The sequence below is a fragment of the Stenella coeruleoalba genome (genome assembly GCF_951394435.1).
Source record: "Stenella coeruleoalba genome assembly, chromosome: 6".
Taxonomy (NCBI): Eukaryota; Metazoa; Chordata; class Mammalia; order Artiodactyla; family Delphinidae; genus Stenella; species Stenella coeruleoalba.
Genome location: NC_137151.1, coordinates 3978012 through 3992129, shown reverse-complemented (window position 1 = coordinate 3992129; position 14118 = coordinate 3978012). Strand labels below are relative to the sequence as shown.

Here is a 14118-nt window from a genome sequence, read left to right as displayed (position 1 = left end):
AGTAAACTACATCGATTGGGGGTGCAAGTTAGGCAGTAAAATTATAATGAAGGCAAGGAAGTGAATATCATAGAAGTTGGCACAGAGGCTAGGGCCAGTTAGGAGGAAGGATTCTCGGAGCAGGAAGGGTAGTAGTGTGGTGTTTCTTGACTCAGGTGGAGGTTACTCAGAGTTTGTTTCACAGAAATATATTATCTACACATTTGTGTACTATGCTTTTCTGTATGATTCTGTATTTCTCAACTTAAAAGAGCTTTAAAGAAACAAAGTGCAGGATGTGAAATCTTGGAAAATTAAAGCCTCTATAGATGGCATGATCATAACCATGTTAAGTACATAAAATTTGTTTATAGAGTGAAATCTGGAAGTAAATTTAACAAAATGTTACAAATGGTTGTTTTGGAATAAAAGAACTCTTGCGTCTCAAGAGCATTGTGGAAGGAAGAAATGGGAACACGGCTGAATTCCTTGCAAATTGCTCCTGCAATCACAGCCTGCTCTCCCAGGAGCAACCACTAGATGGAGCCTCAGCCCTAGCTCTAAGTTCAGTTTCTGTCCATTACTGCCCAGGGCTTCAGCTAGAACAAACGTTTCAGAGCTTTCCCCGCCTTCCCTGACTGTGTTCATGTATCTGCCGCTCTCTTTCCTTTGTACATGTTCTGATGCACAAGCATAAGCGGCCTTCTCACTCCTCCTGTGAGATTTGAAATAGAAAGAGGAATAGGAATGAACATTGATCCAGTACCTGCTTCATGCCTGACCCTTTCCTGGGCAGTTTACAATCACCTCACTGCTTGCTAAACACAGCAGGCTGTCCAGGTGTTTGCTGAAACCCTCCGCACCTGCTCCTCCCCTAGACAACACCCCCTGAGCACAGGGACAATCTCAAGGGAATGTTGTTTTCCACTGTGTACATATATACACATATACATTTGTATGTATAGCACTGTTAAGTCAGTTTTATGATTATATTATTTAGGTCCTAATAATCTTTTTCTACTACTTGATTTTACTCTGAATTAACTAACACTATAATGTCTTTATTTTTCAATCAAGTTCTCTATGTATTTCAGATAATCAAACATTAAAAGGAGCAATGAGCAGCTAAGTTGGAGAAATGTCAGGAAGTGGGCACTCTTGTATCCTGCTATCTGTTAATGGTCACAATCATTTCAGAAAGTAACCTGAAATCTATTCAAATTAAAAACACATGTACTCTTTGGGACTTCCCTGGTGGCACAGTGGTTAAGAATCCACCTGCCAATGCAGGGGACACGGGTTCAATCCCTCGTCCGGGGAGATCTCACATGCTGCAGAGCAACTAAGCCTGTGCACCACAACTACTGAGCCTGTGCTCTAGAGCCCATGAGCCACAACTACTGAGCCCGTGTGCCACAACTACTGAAGCCCGTGCACCGCAACAAGAGAAGCCACCGCAATGAGAAACCCACGCACTGCAACGAAGAGTAGCCCGCACTCTCCGCAACTAGGGAAAACCTGCGCGCAGCAACAAAGACCCAACGCAGCCATACATTAATTAATTAATTTAAAAAACAAAAAACACATGTACCCTTTGATTGTGCAATCCCTCTTTTACATCCTTCAGAAATAAAAGCATCAATACCTCCGGACATCTGATCAAGGATGTGTTGCAGCATTACTTACAATGGCCCCAAACTAGAAATTACCTCAATGTTAATCAATAAAAAAATAGTTAACTAAAATACTATATAGCCATACTATGAAATAGCATGTGACTTTCAACTAGGGAACAATGTATATAAAACCCCTGGAGGACTGTATTTGCTGTATTATTATTATTTTTGTAATTTTTATTTATTTATTTATTCATTCATGGCTGCATTGGGTCCTCGTTTCTGCACGAGGGCTTTCTCCAGTTGTGGCGAGTGGGGGCCACTCTTCATCGCGGTGCACGGGCTTCTCACTATCATGGCCTCTCTTGTTGCGGAGCACAGGCTCCAGACACGCAGGCTCAGTAATTGTGGCTCACGGGGCTAAGTTGCTCCGCGGCATGTGGGATCTTCCCAGACCAGGGCTCGAACCCATGTCCCCTGCATTGGCAGGCAGATTCTCAACCACTGCGCCACCAGGGAAGCCCATGCCGTATTTTATTAAAGTAAACAAGATAGTTACAGAGTAATACGTGGGTATGATCCCACCGTGTAACCCTCTCTTCCCAAATCCCCCTTACAATCCTGTGTATGTGTGGAGATAATGCAGATCACACACATGGACTGCTGACGTTATTGCCTTCTGTGAAACGGGATTGGGAGACTTTGTTACCTTTTCTCTTCTACATCTGTATTGACTTTGTTTTTAACTTTACTAATAAAAATTAAAAAAAATAAGTAACACAACAAGGAAAAAAATGCTTGAAAGTTAATGTTTAACTCTTTACCGATGAGGACATATGTTGAATAAAGTGACGTAATTTCAGCTGGTAGTGATCACCTTTGAATGTCTAATGCCTAATTCCAGTGTGTTGGGAACACACCCTGTGAACTCCCACCTCTCCCAGCTCGCTTCCTCCTAAGCAGCCCGCACAGGGCCTGGAGGCCGGAGTGAGTGCCCCACGCCTGTTGGTTGCAGCCCACAGGTTGTCCCTGTGCTCAGGAGGTGTCGTCTATGAGAGGAGCAGGTACGGGGGCTTCAGCAAACACCCGGACAGCCTGCTGTGTTTAGCAAGCAGTGAGCTGATTGAAAAGGGGCCAGGAAAGGACCAGGCACGAAGCTAGCGCTGGATAAACGTTCGTTCCTATTCCTCTTTCTCTTTCGAATCTTACGAGAGAGAAGGCCTCGTATGCGTGCGCATCAGAACCCGTAGGAAGGCTAGAGAGCCTGAGCTCAGGGGAGAGGGAGACCTCGGCACAGCTGGGTGGCTGACACCTGCCGCAGGCAGAGTGGCCAGCTCGCCAAAGGTGGGGCCTCGCCAGAACCCGGGAGGCAGCGCGCAGGGCGCCTGCACTTAGCCCTGCTCGGAGGCTAACGCTGAACCTGAGGCTCTTCCACACCAGCACAGCGCTGGGCACGTGGGAGACGCTACACCTATTTGTCTAAAGAAGCAAAGGGGAGAGGGCACATGGTTTCAGGAGTGGACAGGGAAAAGGGAGGTTTGCTTCCACAGTCCCAAGACTACTCTTTCCGGAATTTCCCCAAAGCTACCTCCTTCCGAGGGCAGCCTGACTCGTGAGAAATCCCAAGCTGGTATACCCTTCCTTGTGCCTGACCCACCAGCCTGTTCCCTGTCGTCGGTGGATGCCTTTGCTTTGGGGGAGAGACCCTTTTCTTTTACCAGGAATTTCAGAAGCACCAATAATCTCTCTCCTTACACTGAAACAAATTCAACTGGATCAGGTTTAGATTTAAAAAATAAACCCATAAATATACTAGAAAACAACGTGGGGAAATTTCTTTTTTAAATGTCACAGCGGGGAAGGATGAAGGTTGACATAAGAAAGCCTGCCTCAATCACCCGATACAAAATGGCCAAAGATAATGAACAGGCAGTTGATACAAAACGGGAATTCAGGTAGCTTGAATTACACAGGGAAAAAAGAGACCACACAAGATTACAATGAAATGCCAATTCCCACTTGTTGGGCAAATTCCAAGAAACTGGTCCGGCTGGGTTGATTCAGGTGGGGCATTCATGTGTGTTAGTGGGACGGTCTCCATGGAAGGCAGACTGGCCTTCCCTTCCCTCCTCTCCCCTCACTTAGGGAAATGTCATGTGTGGTCCCCTCCTTCTCGTGCCTTAGAAGGTAAATAAACAGGTTGGTGTGAGTCACAGATAACTCACCTCACTCCCAAGAAGGTCCTTAAGCGAGGGTGCTGTGCTCAGGCCACAGGGATGCTGGCCTCTTTTCCTGCTCTCTTCCTTCTCACCCTGGTCTAGTGCCTGCAGAGAAAGTAGGAGGCTTGTCCAGGCCTTGGGGCTTCCAGGGGCCTCTGAGCTGCTATCCACATGGCTGGAGCTTCCAAGAGAAACCGCTGAGATGGCCCTGCCCCTGCCAGGGTAGCGGAAATCCACCCGCTGGGCACCAGGCCTGGGGCTCTGGGGCTTGGGGCTTAGGGGCTTACAGGGCACACCTTGGCTTCCATATACCAGGCAACAGGTGGAGCTGGAGGGAAGGGTGTGGCTGATCCCAGCCTGCTGCCTCTCAGGACTGGTGGGTGACAAAGGCCAAGACTTTTCAGGAAAGTTACCTGAAGGTAGGTATTTACCACTTTCCTGAGTGCTTGTACATGTAATAGTTGGTTCACTTTTTCTCCTGTTATCTGAAGAGACCAAACTGCTGGATGACAAAGGTGTGGGGGAATGTGGGAGTGTCCAGTGATCTCTAAAAACGTAGCAGCTCTCTTTGTCCTCTGCCTGTTCCTCGCGGTGGCTACTGGTGCCTAGTGGGGAAGGTCTGGGGGGCTTCAAGATCTCCGGTCCTGGAACCAGACTCACTAAGGAGGGCCTTTTGGGGCCCTCAGCATCTTTGCTTTTCAGAACTGTGCGCCAGGAGGTCTGGTGCAGCCTGCTCTTTTTCTTCTGGTCCTTGAAAGAACCTGGAAAACATTCACCAGTGTTCTCTTTTTCCAAAACTCTTGACTCAAAAAAATTTGCAAGGGTCTTGTGAGCTGAGGCCAACCTCGCGCTGAGCCTTTTCTCTGGGGTTTTGAGTCTCTTGGCGTCGCAGCTTTCTGAGGACTGTCTTTTGCTACCGAGGTCCCCACGCGTCTCCACGTGGCCCCCTTCCGTCAGCCCTGCGAGCCCTCGGCCTGCGTCCTGGAAGCCCATCCCGGGAGAGGCGCTGGCGTGCGCGCATCGTGGAGTCCCGACCCGGCCCGACGCGCTCTGCCTGCTGGCCACCGGGGGCAGACTGTCCGTGCACAGCTCCTCCAGGCAGTTAGAACCCCCAGGGCGGCCCCCTCCCGGGCTCTCGGCGGCCGAGGGCTTGCCTTTCCGTAAGGAGGTCACCTTGGGAAACGCCAACCGCCTCCCGGGCTCCCGAGAAGCCTGGCGGAGCCGGCGGGGCGGTCCGGGCAGCCGGAGCGCACGGGTGCGGGCAGGGGCTTGGGCGCCGGGCCGCTTGTCCGCACCGCCCTGTGCTGCGCGCACTTCTAGCGTGTCCTCGGGGCCCTGGGCCCCGGGCGCCCCAGTAGCTTCTTCCCTGGCCGCCCGGGTCCCGGAGCTCTGGCTGGCCCCGGGCGGGTTCTCTTCCGCAGGCGCCCCTGTGCTCAGAAGGCCCCCTGCGGCGCGCCCTTGGGAAGACGTCTCTTCCCCGCCAGGGGGCCTCTCTTCCGAAGCCGCTTGGGGGATCAGAACTGTCCCAAGCTCTGCGGCTGGGGCCACCTGCCGAAGAGCCTCGTCTTCACCTCGCAGTCCGAGGGCTGCTGGCAGCTCACACTCATTGCCGTAAGTTTGTGGTTTCCCAGGGCGGGAAACCACACATGGGGTCGCTCCAGCACTGCAGGGAGACCCTGGTCTTTCCTCCAGAAACTCACAGGACTGTGTTTCTGGAAGAGGACCCACTTTCCTCCTGGTGGCCTGCAGCCCTTTCTGCTCAACAGCGACAATGACGAGGGTGCCCTTAGAAGACGTGTCTGCTTTGGGCTCTAGCGGGAGGCCCTCTGCCAAGGGCGTGGAACCACCCTCGTGCCCCTGGTCACACTCCTCACCCCCACAGGGGCAGTGAGACACGGCGACAGCTGCGACTCCTGAAAAACCCTGCGAGGCATTTTTCGTGAAGTTGGGGTCTGGAACCATCACGTCTTCTGCTTCCTTTGACGTGTCTGTCGTGCTTGACTTCAGGGTGGTCTCTGGAGCATCTGAGCGATTGCTTACTCCAGAGCAAACCCCCCAGTCTTTGTTCCACACCTGTGACCTGCTATTGCTGGGATGATGTGGGAACTTGGCCCTAGCAGGTGGCTTTCTTTTCTCACTGAGGATATACTTTGATGTGTAATTACTGGTTTGGTTTCCTGCCTCAACAGAAATGTCCTGAAGGTGCTTCTGTTTATCACTCACGTCTTCAGCATTTGGTGCCAGGCCAGCGCTCAGGGGTTCCTCTGTTCTGCTTTCTGGGCCGTGTCCCAACTTGCCCTCGGCTGGTACCAGCACTTCCTCTGCGTTGCAGCTCACCAACTCTGAAGTAAGGCATGAAGAGACTGGGCGGGACCTAGACTCCTGTCCTGACGGGTTTTCCAGCCAGAGACTTTCAGAGGGCGTGTCCTGAGAGGCCCTTTTCCAGCTAAGAGCGCTGGGTTCACACTGATCCTCCAAACCAGGAGCCTTCCTTGGGGAAGCAGGAAGCAAATGAAACAGTTGGGTGGGAACAGGGTAAAGAGGGTGTTGTGTTCTTGGAGCCCGTTCTGCTTCTGTCCCTTCCTTCAGATGGCTCCCAAACTTCACAAAGTTCTGCCCTAGAGGACCCTCAGAGTATCTTAAGGGAAACTCTGCTACGGAATGGGCCCTGTTCAGCGTCGTCGTGTGCCGACAGCAGTGCCTTGGGAATGCCTTGCCCTTGTCATCGGTCTTTTCTGGGGCGCTATGGCAAAGCTTGGCATGTAGGAGGCATGACGTCCCTAAAGGAAGCTGGCAGGTGGCATCAAAGCCGGGCTGGGAGCAGAGCAAGCCTGTGTTCGGCGCGGGGCCCGGAGTCCTTCCCTGCCCTGTCCTGGCTCCCGGAGGGGCTGTGAGAGGCAGCTGGGTTCCCCTGTCCCTGTTCTGGATATTCGGCCAGCTCCGGCCCTGTTCACAGCACCAGAGAAGAAAGGGCCAGACTGCTGGGATGCCCAGGTAACTCTCAGACCTGGATTTCTGAAGAGAAAAACCAGAGGCCCCCCTGAGGTCTTGTACAGTCACCGCCTTCGCTGGCGGGAGGCCGCGGCTGCCCGTGGGCCCCTGTGCACAGCCCTGTGTGTGGTCAGCAGTCCCTGCCAGCAGTGACGCTTGCTCCGGGCTCGCCACGTCCTCCCAAAGGGGCACAGCCCTCACTTCTCCAGCAACTGCAGCAAAGGCTCGTACCCCACTTTTGCAGGACTCTTCCTTGAAGTCAAGGTACAGGTCTAGTTCCTCTTCTGGGTCAAGCCCAGGGACACCAGTTGAATGCTGCTCCTGAAGGGTTCTGGATGCTGGGGTGTCACGGCATCCCCCGCGTGCTTCTCTGTCCTCAGAGGTACCATCTGGAGTGAGGCAGATTCCCCCTAGGAGGTCACCAGGCAGGGGCTCTGTGTCGGAAGCACTTTCAAAGGGGTCAATTTTTGTGTCTGATTGACTTTCACTCTGGTGGGACAGTGTCTCAAAATCACCGTGGTCTGTTTCCCGGCTCCGTCCCTGTTCCTCTGGTTCTGCGGGAGAAGGGGGGAGCTCCTTGTCTTCAATCTCACCTTCACCTGGCAGGTGTACACTTGGCTCTGGAGTCTGGAAGGGCAAGAAGAGAGGAGTCACAGACAAGGCCTGAGGACATCTGCACACACGTACACTGCACCTGCCTTTGTCAGAAGGAAGAAGGTTCAGAAATGTTTCATTTGTTCCCCATGTGAAGAGAAAAACCAGAGGACCCCCTGAGGCCTTGTACAGTCACCGCCTGTAGGAAGAGAGTGGTAAATATGAAGAGGTACCTTTTTTTTTGGCCGTACACGGGCCTCTCACTGTTGTGGCCTCTCCCGTTGCGGAGCACAAGCTCTGGACGCGCAGGCTCAGCGGCCATGGCTCACGGGCCCAGCCGCTCCGCGGCACGTGGGATCTTCCCGGACCGGGGCACAAACCCGCGTCCCCTGCATTGGCAGATGGACTCTCAACCGCTGCGCCACCAGGGAAGCCCAAGAGCTACCTTTTATTAGCACAGAAAAGAAGAGATGGAGCCAAACCCAAACAGTAGGGAGAAAGTGTAGCACATAGTTAAAGCAACCCTATTAAAAATCAGAATAGGCGGAATGAGCATGTGCAGTTTAAGTACGAACTGTTGTCTGAGTCATGGTGAGAAGCATATCTGTGCCTAATGTTTTCAGCAAGAAAGAGCAAATGAATATATGCTTGCTTTGTGTTCTGTTTGTTGTTATGTAACCAGTTAAAGTCAAGGCTCTTACACTTAGAAGTGTTTTCTGAGTTAGGTTTGCTGCAGCCAAAAGAAAGAAAGAAAAAAAACCCACACACAAGAATTATTGAAATTGCAATCATATTTTGGGATGTTATAAATGCCCAAGACAGCTTTGAGAACAGGAGGAAAAGGAGAGAACTTGTGCAAGTATTTGCAGAGTTTCATTCTCTCATTACACATTTTTCAATCAACTTGTTATAATATCATTTATATGCATCCATTTACAGTGTATAGATCTGGGGACTTCCCTGGTGGTCCAGTGGTAAAGAATCTGCCTTACAATGCAGTGGACATGGGTTCGATTCCTGGTCAGGGAACTAAGATCCCACATGCCACAGGGCAAGAGCCCACGTGCCACAACTACTGAGCTTGCGCACCTCAACTCAAGAGCCTGCGTGCCCACGTGCTCAGGAGTCCGCGTGCCACAACTAGAGGAGGGAAAACCCACAGGCCACAACTAGAGAGAAGCCCACGTGCTGCAACGAACAGCCCATGCACCGCAACGAAAAAGATCCCACATGCCTCAACGGAGGTCCCGCGTGCTGCAACTAAGACCCGATGCAGCCAAAAAAGTGTACAGTTCTGAGCATTTTGACAAATGTATACACCCATGTAACTACCACCATGATAAAAATCCTATTTCCTTTTCCCAAAGAAGTCCCTGACCCTCCCCAGTCACTCCTCATCTTGAGGCAGGAGATAGATGGGCCCCAGGCTGAACAGCTGAAGTTTCTTCCCTGTGGACAGAAACTCCATAACAGCAGGAGCGAGAGAGGAGGCTGGACCCTGCCCAGATAAGAGATAAAAAAAACCCCACATATTCCTCGTTCTCAAAGTCAAAGAGACCTTCCTGACTACACATGTGCAGAAAGGCTCCTTGGGGGTCAAAAAGGGAGGGGGTGCCACCCCATAATAGGTGATGTCAACCTTCCCACAGGCCTCTTCGCTAGAATCCACCTTGGCTAAGAGATGTGCCCACACTCATGGGAGGACCCTGAGATGTACCAAATACAGACTCAGAATCAGGCAAAGCAAGATGACTGGGCAAAGGAAACCTGGAAGAAATGCCCCATAAAATTGATTCAAACTACCACGAGGGCGTGACTTTCTCTCTGAGCCCGCCTGTGTGTCTATCCACATGTACCCTTTTTCCTCCTAATAAACACTTCACTTGCTTCACTACTTTCCGTCTCTATGTGGAAATGCATTTCTACACAGCTGACGGGCCAGGGCCTTGTCACTGGCCACTGGTCCCTGGTGGTCTAGTGGCTAGGATTCAGCGCTCTCACAGCTGCGGCCTGACCTCAGACTCTGGCGGGGAACAGAAAGCCCGCTTCAAGCCTCTGCAGGCCGAGGCCACCCGAGACCCTCTTCCTCCCTGTGCCCTGTTTCTGCCACACAGTCTAGATTTGCCTTTTCTAGTTTCAGATGACCAGAATATGCAGCATGTAGTCTTTGGGGGCTGGCTTCTTTCTCTCAGCATAATACTCTAGAGACTCATCCATGTATCTTGGTTGCAGCTTGTATTATACATACAACAACACCTTGAACTTTGTGATAACACTGTACCCAGCATTCAGTTCTCAGACGCTCCAAAGATTCCCCAGTCCTGGAGTAGGACAACCACTTGGCCCTGCGTCTAGCTAAGGCTCCTTCGCACAAACTTGGTACAGAGGCTGTTCACTCAACCAGCCCTTCCCAAGCACAGATTCTGAGGACTTGTCATTAGAGGTTTCTCAAAATAAAATTGCTTTTAATCCTCTTTACCTGAAAGGAGAAAAGCAGACAAACACCAAAGCATGTGATGGGTGAGGTATTTAAGCTACAGGGTAGATTCAGAAAATCGGAAATAATATGATACTATAGTTTCGAATATGTCGCAAAGCACAAAGGAGCTGGGAATAGGAAAGGAAACATTAAAAGTCAAACCATTTGGAAAGCAGGGCTGTGTGGTGGCCACGTGATATCCAAGAAGAGGGAGGAATTAGGGAAGCCCTGGTCTCCCCCAAGTCCACTGCAGGCACGTGCTCCCGTGGTCCAACTCCCAGGTGGCAGGCCCCTCACTGCGGCAGGAACAACAGTCTCTGGCCTACAGAGACTTCTGCTTCTGCTCAGTAACTCCTGCCGTCAAGAGCACCTCCGTTCCCTCACCTCGCCGACCTGTTATTAAACTGGGAAGGGACCCCTTGACCATAGAGCGTTTCCTCAGCTCTGTCATAGCTCGATGTCACCTCACAGACTCATATGGGCATCAGTATTCACATTTCAGGCCCAGAGAATTCCAAAGTCCCAAATTCCAAATGACCAATGATCTGGACATTGACTACGCCAAGATGTCAGAGGTCTCACTCCTGACCCCACCCCCTGCTCAGCATGGTGACCCAGGACACTGCCAGTTAAAGGAACGGTACTCCCTGCCTCAGTCTTGATGAGAGTCAAGCCTTTCTTTGACTTTCAGGTATGCTGGCAAGAGGTCTCACTCTGTTTCAACGAAAATAAAAAGCCTTTGATGGGGACGGGGTTGGGGGGACCCCTCTAAACTCTCTCAGATTACAAAATTGGTATAGTCTGTGCAAGATCACTGGAAATCCAGCTTTAATATTCCTTAAAGTGTTTAAATGCTGAATATGAAGAGTACCTTTTTTAAAAAAGCATTTGATTTGGTTGAATATTAGATTCTAAATCTTATGAAGAAAGTTTTTTTTTGCCCCCTGAGTTGTTTCAGGAGTAATTCTCAAATACGTAATTTCTCAGCACAAATCCATATAATTTCAAGGTTATCCCTCAGGGATGGTCTGGGGGTTGAATCTACAGGCAAAAGTGTTCTTTTTGCTGAAGCTCAGAGTTATTTCTGGGGTTAGGGGTGGGTCAGATTTGAATGTTTTTAAGCAGAAAAGCTCTCTTTATTTTGTCACAGGCCTGGCACTTCCTAATTGTCTTATCTCTATAATTTTGTGAGGCTTCAGACACTAGGGCAAGGTGTTTGGACTTTCTCCCGTAAGAAACAGAGAGCTGCATGCAGTGGGTGTTTGCACAGAGGGATGAAGTGGGTCCAGACAATACGTTAGGGAGTTGAGAATGGTGTTGACAAATGGGCTCCAGCACCCTGCCCCCAACCCTCCTGACTTTCACTTCTTCCCTCACCTTCAGTCACGGGGCAACAAACCTCTCTCCATCAGAATTCCTGCCCCCATCCCCCAGAGCACCCCATCTTCTTCCCTTTTCAAACTCCTCAGTAATACAATTTACATTTTATCTCCACACTTCCTCATCTCCCAGTCTTTAAAAAACATTAGTATTTGATGACAAGACATATCCCTTCTAAATACAAATTCAGTTGCAAGCCATTAGTTTTAATAGGTGGTATTTGCATTATCTTGCAGTTCTATTGTTTTTCTAACTTCCATTATGATTTGCTCTCTGACGCATAATTTATTTAGAAGTAGGTTTTGGTTATCTTTTTGTTTCTGATTTCTATTGAATTACATTGTAATCAGAGAGTGTGGTCTGTATGATTCTTTGAGATTAGTTGAAACTGGCTTTATGGCACAGTACAAGCTCCTGTTGAAACCACGGGTAATCATTAGTTAAATCCGTGTCACTTGTAATCTGCCTTCATTAATCAAAGTCATTTTAATTGTTTCTACAAAAGACTTGCATTTCCTCCCAGTGGCAATAAGCCTAAACAGTAAGATGTTTGCCTGGTTGTTTTGCAGAGTCAGCTGTCTAGTTGAAGCTGAGCTGGTTAAGACTGCATGGGACCCCGACCCTTCAACGGGACCTGCTCCAGTGTCCGCTCAGTGACCTTTGGAATCTGCAGAGGCGCAGCTTAGTTATGGCTGCACAGAACTGCGATCATCACACCTTTTTCCAATCACCTTTCCCCACGCTGTATTCTTTAGCCCCTAAATACCCCGAGGCCCGCTTTCGGGAGGCGGATTTGAGATTTGGTCTGCAGTCTTCACGCTTGGCTGCCTGACAAAATAAACGAATAAACAGTCTCTTAGGGCTTTCCTAGTGGCGCAGTGGTTGAGAGTCCGCCTGCCAGTGCAGGGGACACAGGTTCGTGCCCCGGTCCGGGAAGATCCCACATGCCGTGGAGCGGCTGGGCCCGTGAGCCATGGCCGCTGAGCCTGTGTGTCCGGAGCCTGTGCTCCACAACGGGAGAGGCCACGACAGTGAGAGGCCCGCGTACCGCAAAAAAACAAAACAAAAAAAAAAAAAACCAAGAGTCTCCTGCTGCAAACCTCCCGTCAGCGTTTTGGCTTGCTGGCAGACGGCAAAACGGACCTGGTTCTGTAACACTATTTCATAAGTGTTCCATGGGTGTTTGAAAAGATCGTGTATTCGCTGCTTGTTCATTCAGGATTTAATAATAGCTCATCAAGCTTGTTCAGTGTTAAATCCTTGTCAAATCCTCATAATTTGACTAGTTTTTCATCTGCTATTAAGTACGTTGAAATCACCCCCTGTAGTGCTGCGTTTGTCAATTTCCTCTTTTAATTCTGTCATCTTTCAGTTGACACGTTTCAGTGTTATGTTAGTAGGTGCATAAACAAGTTCTGGCTCTTTTTATTATTTCTTAGTAACTCTCTTTATCCCTAATAAAAGTTTCTACTTTCAAGGCTGTCTTCTCTAATAAACCTACATCAACTTTCTTTGGGTTAGCATTTGCCTAGTATATATTTTTCCATTCTTTTTTTTCCAGTCTTTCTATGTTCCTTAGGTGTGTTTTTCATAACTAACATATAGCTGGGTTTTCAAGATCCAACATTTCAATTACTTAACCAGAGAGTTTAACCAGCGAGCATTTATTTGGGTTTCTATCTATCACCGTAGTTCATTGTAGTTCATTGTTTTTAGCTCCACCCCCCCCTTTTTTTCCCCTGGGAATTTCCTTTTTTTTTTTTTAATGTGAACTCAACCGTGGTTTGTTTAAGAGCATATGTTTAAAGGAATGTAGAGCTCTGAGAAACTGCTCCCGGGCTATAGTCCTCATTTTGCCCCAAATGAAACTTAGCTCACAGCTCTGACCTTATGCATTTTTCTAAGTTGACACTGCCTTCCTTTCTTTCTTCTCTCCTCCTTCTGTCCCTTCCTTCCTTCCCTCCCTTTCACTATCTTTTCTACAACCTTATTGAGGTATAATTGACATAAGTAACTGCACATATTTCAAGTGTACAGTTAAAGTTTGTGTGAAACCGTCATACATCTGTGAAACCATGACCACGAGCAAGATAGTGAACATTTGTCTTGCTTCCAAAAGTTCCCCCATGCTTCTTTATAATCCCTCCCTCTCATCTCCCCTCCATCCCCAGGCGATCTTTATCTGCTTTCTGCTACGATAGATTAATTTGTATTTTCTAGAATTCCATATAAATGGAATCATACAGTATGTATTTTTTGTCCGGCTTTTTTCACTCAGCACAATTATTTTGAGATTCGTCTATGTTGCATGTGTCAATAACTGGTTTTATTGCTAAGTAGTGTTCTGTTGTATAGATATACTACAATGTGTTTATCCACTCACCTGCTGAGGGACATTTGAGTTGCTCCCAGTTTTTGGCTTTTCAAATAATGCTGTACAATTCTGTACAGACACGTGCTTCATTTCTCTTGAGTCAATACTGAGGACTGGAATGACTGGGCCATATGGTAGGGGTATATGTTTAATTTCTTAAGAAACTGCAGACTGTTCTCCATCCCCTTTTACACCACCCCCAGCAATATATGACAGTCCACATGTTCCACTCCCTTACCCACCTCTGCTATCGTCAGTTTTGTTAATTTTAGCCATCCTAGTATGTGTGAAGCAGTATCATATTGTGGTCTTAATTTGCATTTCCCTAATGACATATGATGTTGAGCATCTTTTTGTATGCTTTTTTCTATCTGTACATCTTCTCTGTGAAGTGTCAGTTCAGGTTTTTTGCCCACTAAAAAATACTGGGTTGTGTTCTTATTGAGTTGTAAGAATTCTTTATATATCCTAGATACAAGTCTTTTG

General features: G+C 48.8%; 1 protein-coding gene across 1 annotated transcript in view; it reads right to left on the bottom strand.

Moving 5' to 3' along the window:
* The window catches only part of LOC307188368 (uncharacterized protein), a gene marked incomplete at both ends in the record, with an annotated part of 70274 nt that extends 57651 nt beyond the window's left edge, over positions 1-12623 (bottom strand). Inside the window, 3 exons of the mRNA XM_079925374.1 lie at positions 3821-7432; positions 11976-12086; positions 12567-12623. Of these exons, the coding sequence (XP_079781500.1) occupies positions 3821-7432; positions 11976-12086; positions 12567-12623 (3780 nt within the window). The remainder of the gene's footprint in view (positions 1-3820; positions 7433-11975; positions 12087-12566) is intronic.
* Positions 12624-14118: the final 1495 nt, after the last annotated feature.